This window comes from Salvelinus namaycush, chromosome 36, assembly GCF_016432855.1.
Source record: "Salvelinus namaycush isolate Seneca chromosome 36, SaNama_1.0, whole genome shotgun sequence".
NCBI classification, from domain to species: Eukaryota; Metazoa; Chordata; class Actinopteri; order Salmoniformes; family Salmonidae; genus Salvelinus; species Salvelinus namaycush.
In genome coordinates this window covers 25,285,683-25,298,011 of record NC_052342.1, presented here as the reverse complement: position 1 = coordinate 25,298,011, position 12,329 = coordinate 25,285,683, and the positions used below count along the sequence as shown (strand labels likewise).

The window sequence follows — 12,329 nt, the reverse complement described above, 5'->3', positions numbered from 1 at the left end:
CTCACTGTAGAGAGACAGAGAGACGGTTAACATACACCTCTCACTGTAGAGAGACAGAGAGACGGTTAACATACACCTCTCACTGTAGAGAGACAGAGAGACGGTTAACATACACCTCTCACTGTAGAGAGACGGTTAACATACACCTCTCACTGTAGAGAGACGGTTAACATACACCTCTCACTGTAGAGAGACGGTTAACATACACCTCTCACTGTAGAGAGACAGAGAGACGGTTAACATACACCTCTCACTGTAGAGAGACAGAGAGACGGTTAACATACACCTCTCACTGTAGAGAGACAGAGAGACGGTTAACATACACCTCTCACTGTAGAGAGACGGTTAACATACACCTCTCACTGTAGAGAGACAGGGAGACGGTTAACATACACCTCTCACTGTAGAGAGACGGTTAACATACACCTCTCACTGTAGAGAGACAGAGAGACGGTTAACATACACCTCTCACTGTAGAGAGACAGAGAGACGGTTAACATACACCTCTCACTGTAGAGAGACAGAGAGACGGTTAACATACACCTCTCACTGTAGAGAGACAGAGAGACGGTTAACATACACCTCTCACTGTAGAGAGACAGAGAGACGGTTAACATACACCTCTCACTGTAGAGAGACGGTTAACATACACCTCTCACTGTAGAGAGACAGAGAGACGGTTAACATACACCTCTCACTGTAGAGAGACAGAGAGACGGTTAACATACACCTCTCACTGTAGAGAGACAGAGAGACGGTTAACATACACCTCTCACTGTAGAGAGACAGAGAGACGGTTAACATACACCTCTCACTGTAGAGAGACAGGGAGACGGTTAACATACACCTCTCACTGTAGAGAGACGGTTAACATACACCTCTCACTGTAGAGAGACAGGGAGACGGTTAACATACACCTCTCACTGTAGAGAGACAGAGAGACGGTTAACATACACCTCTCACTGTAGAGAGACAGGGAGACGGTTAACATACACCTCTCACTGTAGAGAGACAGAGAGACGGTTAACATACACCTCTCACTGTAGAGAGACAGAGAGACGGTTAACATACACCTCTCACTGTAGAGAGACAGAGAGACGGTTAACATACACCTCTCACTGTAGAGAGACAGGGAGACGGTTAACATACACCTCTCACTGTAGAGAGACAGAGAGACGGTTAACATACACCTCTCACTGTAGAGAGACGGTTAACATACACCTCTCACTGTAGAGAGACAGAGAGACGGTTAACATACACCTCTCACTGTAGAGAGACAGAGAGACGGTTAACATACACCTCTCACTGTAGAGAGACAGAGAGACGGTTAACATACACCTCTCACTGTAGAGAGACAGAGAGACGGTTAACATACACCTCTCACTGTAGAGAGACAGAGAGACGGTTAACATACACCTCTCACTGTAGAGAGACGGTTAACATACACCTCTCACTGTAGAGAGACAGAGAGACGGTTAACATACACCTCTCACTGTAGAGAGACAGGGAGACGGTTAACAAACACCTTGTTCTTGACAGCTCCTTGGTTGAACTCTGGGAAGGAGATGAGAGAACAGGAGGGGTCCTCTCTCTCCCTCCCTCCACACTCTTCCTCGTTCTGTCCATCCCCCTCCAGCTCCCTGGAGCGACAGACCAGCGTACGGTTCTAAATCAGAAAACAATGAAAATCAGTGAACACCATTTGATGAATAATGATATATATGGACACATAAGGGAACAGCGCCAGAGTTGGCATTTACCGTTATATTACCGCTATATTACCATTATATTACCGCTATATTACCATTATATTATCGCTATATTACCAATATATTATCACTATATTACCGCTATATTACCATTATATTATCACTATATTACCGCTATATTACCATTATATTATCACTATATTACCGCTATATTACCATTATATTATCACTATATTACCGCTATATTACCATTATAATATCGCTATATTACCATTCTATTATCATTATAATACCGCTATATTACCATTCTATTACCACTATATTACCATTCTATTACCACTATATTATCATTATAATACCGCTATATTACCACTATATTACCATTCTATTACCACTATATTACCATTATAATACCACTATATTACCATTATATTATCATTATATTACTGCTATATTACATTATATTACCGCTATATTACCATTATAGTACCGCTATATTACCATTATAGTACCGCTATATTACCATTATATTACCGCTATATTACCATTATATTACCGCTATATTACCATTATATTATCACTATATTACCGCTATATTACCATTATATTATCACTATATTACCGCTATATTACCATTATAATACCGCTATATTACCATTCTATTATCATTATAATACCGCTATATTACCACTATATTACCATTCTATTACCACTATAATACCACTATATTACCATTATATTATCATTATATTACCACTATATTATCACTATATTACCGCTATATTACCATTATATTACAACTATATTACCATTATATTATCACTATATTACCGCTATATTACCATTCTATTACCATTCTATTACCAGTATATTACCGCTATATTACCATTATATTACCGCTATATTACCATTCTATTACCATTCTATTACCATTCTATTACCGCTATATTACCGCTATATTACCACTATATTAACATATTACTGCTATATTACATTATATTATCACTATATTACCATTATATTACCATTATATTACCACTATATTACCACTATATTACCACTATTACCACTATTACCGCTATATTACCGCTATATTACCGCTATATTACCGCTATATTGCCCCTATATTAACATATTACTGCTATATTACATTATATTATCACTATATTACCATTATATTACCACTATATTACCACTATATTACCATTCTATTACCATTCTATTACCATTCTATTACCCCTATATTACCATTATAATACCGCTATATTACCACTATATTACCATTATATTAACATATTACTGCTATATTACATTACAGTACCATTATATTACCATTATAGTACCACTATATTACCATTACATTACCATTCTATTACCATTATATTACCACCATATTACCATTATATTACCATTATACTACCGCTATATTACCATTATATTACCATTCTATTACCACTATATCACCACTATATCACCACTATATTACCGCTATATTACCACTATATTACCATTATATTACCGCTATATTACCGCTATATTACCGCTATATTGCCGCTATATTAACATATTAGTGCTATATTACATTATATTATCGCTATATTACCATTATATTACCATTCTATTACCACTATATTACCATTCTATTACCATTATATTACCGCTATATTACCACTATATTACCACTATATTACCGCTATATTACCATTCTATTACCATTCTATTACCAGTATATTACCGCTATATTACATTATATTATCACTATATTACCATTATATTACCACTATATTACCACTATATTACCATTCTATTACCATTCTATTACCATTCTATTACCATTCTATTACCCCTATATTACCATTATAATACCGCTATATTACCACTATATTACCATTATATTAACATATTACTGCTATATTACATTACATTATCACTATATTACCATTATATTACCGCTATATTACCGTTATATCACTATATTACCACTATATTACCATTACAGTACCATTATATTACCATTATAGTACCACTATATTACCATTACATTACCATTCTATTACCATTATATTACCACCATATTACCATTATATTACCATTATACTACCACTATATTACCATTATACTACCGCTATATTACCATTATACTACCGCTATATTACCATTCTATTACCATTCTATTACCACTATATCACCATTATATTACCGCTATATTACCGCTATATTACCGCTATATTACCACTATATTACCATTATATTACCGCTATATTACCGCTATATTAACATATTAGTGCTATATTACATTATATTATCGCTATATTACCATTATATTATCACTATATTACCATTATATAATCACTATATTACCGCTATATTACAATTTTATTACCATTATATTATCACTATATTACCATTATATTATCACTATATTACCATTATATTATCACTATATCACCATTATATTACCGCTATATTACCATTTTATTACCATTATATTACCACTATATTAACATATTACTGCTATATTACATTATCGCTATATTACCAGTATATTACCATTATATTATCACTATATTACCATTATATTATCACTATATTACCATTATATTATCACTATAGTACCGCTATATTACCATTTTATTACCATTATATTATCACTATATTACCATTCTATTACCATTCTATTACCACTATATTACCATTATATTATCACTATATTACCATTACATTACCATTCTATTACCATCATATTACCATTATATTACCATTATACTACCGCTATATTACCATTATACTACCGCTATATTACCATTATATTACCATTCTATTACCACTATATCACCATTATATTACCGCTATATTACCACTATATTACCACTATATTACCACTATATTACCGCTATATTGCCGCTATATTGCCGCTATATTGCCGCTATATTAACATATTAGTGCTATATTACATTATATTATCGCTATATTACCGCTATATTACCATTTTATTACCATTATATTATCACTATATTACCATTATATTATCACTATATTACCATTATATTATCACTATATTACCATTATATTATCACTATATCACCATTATATTACCGCTATATTACCATTTTATTACCATTATATTACCACTATATTAACATATTACTGCTATATTACATTATCGCTATATTACCAGTATATTACCATTATATTATCACTATATTACCATTATATTATCACTATATTACCATTATATTATCACTATATTACCATTATATTATCACTATATCACCATTATATTACCGCTATATTACCATTTTATTACCATTATATTACCACTATATTAACATATTACTGCTATATTACATTATCGCTATATTACCAGTATATTACCATTATATTACCGCTATATTACCGTTATATTATCACTATATTACCATTACAGTACCATTATATTACCATTATAGTACCACTATATTACCATTACATCACCATTCTATTACCATTATATTACCACCATATTACCATTATATTACCATTATACTACCACTATATTACCATTATACTACCGCTATATTACCATTATACTACCGCTATATTACCATTATATTACCATTCTATTACCACTATATCACCATTATATTACCGCTATATTACCGCTATATTACCGCTATATTACCGCTATATTACCACTATATTACCATTATATTACCATTATATTACCGCTATATTACCGCTATATTAACATATTAGTGCTATATTACATTATATTATCGCTATATTACCATTATATTATCACTATATTACCATTATATTATCACTATATTACCGCTATATTACAATTTTATTACCATTATATTATCACTATATTACCATTATATTATCACTATATTACCATTATATTATCACTATATCACCATTATATTACCGCTATATTACCATTTTATTACCATTATATTACCACTATATTAACATATTACTGCTATATTACATTATCGCTATATTACCAGTATATTACCATTATATTATCACTATATTACCATTATATTATCACTATATTACCATTATATTATCACTATAGTACCGCTATATTACCATTTTATTACCATTATATTATCACTATATTACCATTCTATTACCACTATATTACCATTATATTATCACTATATTACCATTACATTACCATTCTATTACCATCATATTACCATTATATTACCATTATACTACCACTATATTACCATTATATTACCACTATATTACCATTATACTACCGCTATATTACCATTCTATTACCATTCTATTACCACTATATCACCACTATATTACCATTATATTACCGCTATATTACCACTATATTACCACTATATTACCGCTATATTACCGCTATATTGCCGCTATATTAACATATTAGTGCTATATTACATTATATTATCGCTATATTACCATTATATTACCATTATATTATCGCTATATTACCGCTATATTACCATTTTATTACCATTATATTATCACTATATTACCATTATATTATCACTATATTACCATTATATTATCACTATATCACCATTATATTACCGCTATATTACCATTTTATTACCATTATATTACCACTATATTAACATATTACTGCTATATTACATTATCGCTATATTACCAGTATATTATCACTATATTACCATTATATTATCACTATATTACCATTATATTATCACTATAGTACCGCTATATTACCATTTTATTACCATTATATTACCATTCTATTACCACTATATTACCATTATATTATCACTATATTACCATTAGATTACCACTATATTACCGCTATATTAACATTATATTACCATTATATTACCGCTATCATTCTATTACCATTCTATTACCATTACATTACCACTATATTACCGCTATATTACCACTATATTACCGCTATATTACCGCTATATTACCGCTATATTACCATTATATTATCACTATATTACCACTATATTACCACTATATTACCACTATATTACCGCTATATTACCACTATATTACCACTATATTACCGCTATATTACCACTATATTACCACTATATTACCACTATATCACCACTATATTACCATTATATTACCGCTATATTACCACTATATTACCATTATATTACCGCTATATTACCGCTATATTGCCGCTATATTAACATATTAGTGCTATATTACATTATATTATCGCTATATTACCATTATATTACCATTCTATTACCACTATATTACCATTCTATTACCATTATATTACCGCTATATTACCACTATATTACCACTATATTACCGCTATATTACCATTCTATTACCAGTATATTACCGCTATATTACATTATATTATCACTATATTACCATTATATTACCATTATATTACCACTATATTACCACTATATTACCATTCTATTACCATTACATTACCGCTATATTACCACTATATTACCACTATATTACCACTATATTACCACTACATTACCGCTATATTATCATTATATTACCATTATATTACCACTATATTACCGCTATATTACCACTATATTACCGCTATATTACCATTATATTACCGTTATATTGCCGCTATATTAACATATTACTGCTATATTACATTATATTATCACTATATTACCATTATATTACCGCTATATTACCATTTTATTACCATTATATTATCACTATATTATCACTATATTATCACTATATTATCACTACATTACCGCTATATTATCATTATATTACCATTCTATTACCATTACATTACCGCTATATTACCACTATATTACCGCTATATTACCACTATATTACCACTACATTACCGCTATATTATCATTATATTACCATTATATTACCACTATATTACCACTATATTACCGCTATATTACCACTATATTACCGCTATATTACCATTATATTACCGTTATATTGCCGCTATATTAACATATTACTGCTATATTACATTATATTATCACTATATTACCATTATATTACCGCTATATTACCATTTTATTACCATTATATTATCACTATATTACCACTATATTATCACTATATTATCACTATATTACCGCTATATTACCGTTATATTACCATTATATTACCATTATATTTCACCATTACATTACCGCTATATTACCATTATATTACCGCTATATTACCAATACTTTACCATTATATTACCAATACATTACCACTGTATTACCATTATATTACCACTATATTACCATTATATTACCGTTCTATTCAGTATGGGGCTAGAGTCAAGTGCTGAATACTGTAGTTACCTTTTTAGTTTTAAAATGTTAATTCTATTCAAAATAATGTAGAATCCAAAACAGCAATATCATGACCTGGTATAGCTTGGTGAGGAATCTGGTCAGTTGTGTGTATAGTTACCAGTGGAGTATACCACCAGTCAAAAGGTTTAGAACACCTACTCATTCAAGGGTTTTCTTTATTTTTACTATTTTCCACATTGAGAATAATAGTGAAGACATAAAAAACTATAAAATAACACATATGGAATCATGTGGTAACCAAAAAAGTGCTTAACAAATTAAAATACATTTAGATTCTTCAAAGTAGCCACCCTTTGCCTTGATGACAGCTTTCTACATTCTCTCAACCAGCTTCACCTGGAATGCTTTTCCAACAGTCTTGAAGGAGTTCCCACATATAATGAGCACTTGTTGGCTGCGGTCCGACTCATCCCAAACCAACTCAATTGGGTTGAGGTCGGGTGATTGTGATTTTTTGCGTTGCACCTTACCCAATTCCCGAAATTAAACTGAAAGAAAAGTTATTGTACAAATCCCTCAGGCTATGGTGGGATATAGGCTTTCAGAAATCCCTCAGGCTATGGTGGGATATAGGCTTTCAGAAGTGCCTCAGGTAATGGTGGGATATAGGCTTTCAGAAATCCCTCAGGTTATGGTGGGATATAGGCTTTCAGAAGTGCCTCAGGCTATGGTGGGATATAGGCTTATAGAAATCCCTCATACTATGGTGGGATATAGGCTTATAGAAGTGCCATGGTCAGGCATCTGGTCAAGTGTGTGTGTGTGTGTGTGTGTGTGTGTGTGTGTGTGTGTGTGTGTGTGTGTGTGTGTGTGTGTGTGTGTGTGTGTGTGTGTGTGTGTGTGTGTGTGTGTGTATAGTTACCTGGTATAGCTTGGTGAGGTATCGGGTCATGACAGTGAGGTAGGCTACAGACTCCTTCACATCCTGGACTCTCTTCACAAAGAAGCCATCTACCACCTGACAGAGTTGGAAAGGTAAGCTATAGCCAATAGTCATAATACACGGCCAATAGACATAATACACGGCCAATAGTCATGAACCACGGCCAGTAGTCATGAACCACGGCCAGTAGTCATGAACCACGGCCAGTAGTCATGAACCACGGCCAGTAGTCATGAAACACGGCCAGTAGTCATGAAACACGGCCAGTAGTCATAAAACACGGCCAGTAGTCATAAAACACGGCCAGTAGGTCTGCTGTAGGGGGGGGTCTCAGGTTGTATTAACTATAGTCTGCTGTAGGGGGGTCTCAGGTTGTATTAACTATAGTCTGCTGTAGGGGGGTCTCAGGTTGTATTAACTATAATCTGCTGTAGGGGGTGTCAGGTGTACCTGTGTATTAACTATAGCCTGCTGCAGCGTGGTCTCAGGTAAACTCAGGTGAGCAGCAGCAGAGCCACACTCCTCCACCAGGTAGATGGGCTTCTGTAGACCACACCTCTTCAGACGAAACTGAGGGAGAAAGAGCATGAAATGTCTGGAAACTAACTGAGGGAGAAAGAGCATGAAATGTCTGGAAACTAACTGCAGGGAGAAAGAGCATGAAATGTCTGGAAACTAACTGCAGGGAAAAAGCATTATGTTGATGAGTCCTGCGCGCGCGCACACGCGCACACACACACACACACACCTTCTGTTCCCTGAATCGTCCGTCGATGATGCTACCACACAAGTCGTCCATCCTCTTCCTCTCGATGATGTAATCAAGGACCAGCTCCCTACTTGGGGGGGCACGCAACTGACCTGGAGGGGGGAGGGAGAGAGAGAAAGAGAGAGCGAGCGGGATGGGGAGAGAGAGAGAGGGATGGGGAGAGAGAGGAGCGGGATGGGGAGAGAGAGAGAGGGATGGGGAGAGAGAGGGAGAGAGAGAGAGCGAGTGGGATGGGGAGAGAGAGCGAGAGAGTAGGTTGAAAATAAAACAGTGGATATTCAAAAGAACCTGTAAAAAAATATTTCACATTAACTTCTTATGGCTAGGGGACAGCATTTTCACGTTTGGATGAAAAGCATGCCCAGAGTAAACTGCCTGCTACTCAGTCCCAGTTGCTAATTTATGATTTGGATAGAAAATACTCTGAAGTTTCTAAAACTGTTTGAATGATGTCTGTGAGTATAACAGAACTCATATGCTAGGTGAAAACCTGAGAAAAATCCAACTAGGAAGTGGGAAATCTGAGGTTTGTAGTTTTTCAACTCTTGGCCTATCGAATACACAGTGTCTATGGGTGCACTTCCTAAGGCTTCCACTAGATGTCAACAGTCTTTAGAACCTTGTTTGATGCTTCTACTGTGAAGTGGGGGCGAATGAGAGGGGATTGAGTAAGGTCTCTGCCAGAGAGCCACGAGCTGACCATGCGCCCTCACGTGAGAGCTACTTGCTTTCCATTGCATTTCTGAAGACAAAGGAATTCTCCGGTTGGAACATTATTGAAGATTTATGTTGAAAACATCCTAAAGATTGATTCTATACTTTGTTTGACATGTTTCTGCAAACTGTAATATGACTTTTCGTCAGATTTTTTGCCTGGACTTGCCCGCGCGTCGTGAGTTTAGATTGTGTACTGAACGCGCGAACAACAAGGAGGAATTTGGACATAAATTATGGACTTTATGGAACAAATCAAACATTTATTCTGGAACTGGGATTCCTGGGAGTGCATTCTGATGAAGATCATCAAAGGTAAGTGAATATTTATAATGCTATTTCTGACTTATGTTGACTCCAACATGGCGGATATCTTTTGGGGTTGTGTTGGTCTCTGAGCGCCGTACTCAGATTATTGCATGGTTTGCTTTTTCCGTAAAGTTTTTTTGAAATCTGACACAGCGGTTGCATTAAGGAGAAGTATATCTTTAAATCTGTGAATAACACTTGTATCTTTTATCAATGTTTATTATGAGTATTTCTGTAAATTGATGTGGCTCTGTGCAAATTCACGGAATGTTTTGGAGGCAAAGCCAAATGTAAACTGAGGTTTTTGGATATAAATATGAACTTGATCGAACAAAACATACATATATTGTGTAACATGTTGTCCCGGGAGTGTCATCTGATGAATATCAAAGGTTAGTGATACATTTTATCTCTATTTCTGCTTTTTGTGACTCCTCTCTTTGGTTGGAAAATCGCTGTATGCTTTCTGTGAATAGTTGCTGAACTAACATAATGATATGTTCTGCTTTTGCCAAAAAGCTTTTTTGAAATCAGACACTGTGGTTGGATTAACGAGAATTTTATCTTTAAAATGGTGTCTAATACTTGTATGTTTGAGAAATTTGAATTATGAGATTTCTGTTGATTGAATAGCAGAACCCCAGTCCTAGACAGTCCAGGTCCAGAGGAAAATGTCAGATAGAACAGTGAATCACAGCCCTTTACAAGGTCGCCATCTAGTGGATAAACATGATATACAGTCTACTATTGACATTCATCACGCCCTCGCTTTCAGCTCCCAGGGGGGAAGAGACTTTTAGTACCCAGGGGGGAAGAGACTTTTAGTACCCAGGGGGGAAGAGACTTTTAGTACCCAGGGGGGAAGAGACTTTTAGTACCCAGGGGGGAAGAGACTTTTAGTACCCAGGGGGAAGAGACTTTTAGTACCCAGGGGGAAAGAGACTTTTAGTACCCAGGGGGGGGAAGAGACTTTTAGTACCCAGGGGGGAAAGAGACTTTTAGTACCCAGGGGGGGGAAGAGACTTTTAGTACCCAGGGGGGGAAGAGACTTTTAGTACCCAGGGGGAAAGAGACTTTTAGTACCCAGGGGGGAAGAGACTTTTAGTAAACAGGGGGGAAGAGACTTTTAGTACCCAGGGGGGAAGAGACTTTTAGTACCCAGGGGGGAAGAGACTTTTAGTACCCAGGGGGGAAGAGACTTTTAGTACCCAGGGGGGAAGAGACTTTTAGTACCCAGGGGGGGAAGAGACTTTTAGTACCCAGGGGGGGGAAGAGACTTTAGTACCCAGGGGGGGGAAGAGACTTTTAGTACCCAGGGGGGAAGAGACTTTTAGTACCCAGGGGGGAAGAGACTTTTAGTACCCAGGGGGTGAAGAGACTTTTAGTACCCAGGGGGGGGGGGGGGGGGGAGAGACTTTTAGTACCCGGGGGGGGGGGGGAGAGACTTTTAGTACCCAGGGGGGGAAGAGACTTTTAGTACCCAGGGGGGGAAGAGACTTTTAGTACCCAGGGGGGGGGGGGGGGGGGAGAGACTTTTAGTACTCCAGGGGGGGAAGAGACTTTTTAGTACCCGGGGGGGAGACTTTTAGTACCTAGGGGGAGAAGAGACTTTTAGTACCCAGGGGGGAAGAAACTTTTAGTACCTAGGGGGAAGA

At 35.4% G+C, this 12,329-nt stretch overlaps 1 protein-coding gene across 1 annotated transcript in view; it reads right to left on the bottom strand.

Annotated features, from left to right (window-relative positions):
* Positions 1 to 12,329, bottom strand: part of mus81 (MUS81 structure-specific endonuclease subunit) — a 33,488-nt gene that overhangs the window by 8,615 nt on the left and 12,544 nt on the right. Inside the window, exons 10-13 of the mRNA XM_038975772.1 lie at positions 9,631 to 9,743; positions 9,333 to 9,452; positions 8,862 to 8,957; positions 1,526 to 1,666 (exon numbers count right to left, since the gene is read on the bottom strand). Of these exons, the coding sequence (XP_038831700.1) occupies positions 1,526 to 1,666; positions 8,862 to 8,957; positions 9,333 to 9,452; positions 9,631 to 9,743 (470 nt within the window). The remainder of the gene's footprint in view (positions 1 to 1,525; positions 1,667 to 8,861; positions 8,958 to 9,332; positions 9,453 to 9,630; positions 9,744 to 12,329) is intronic.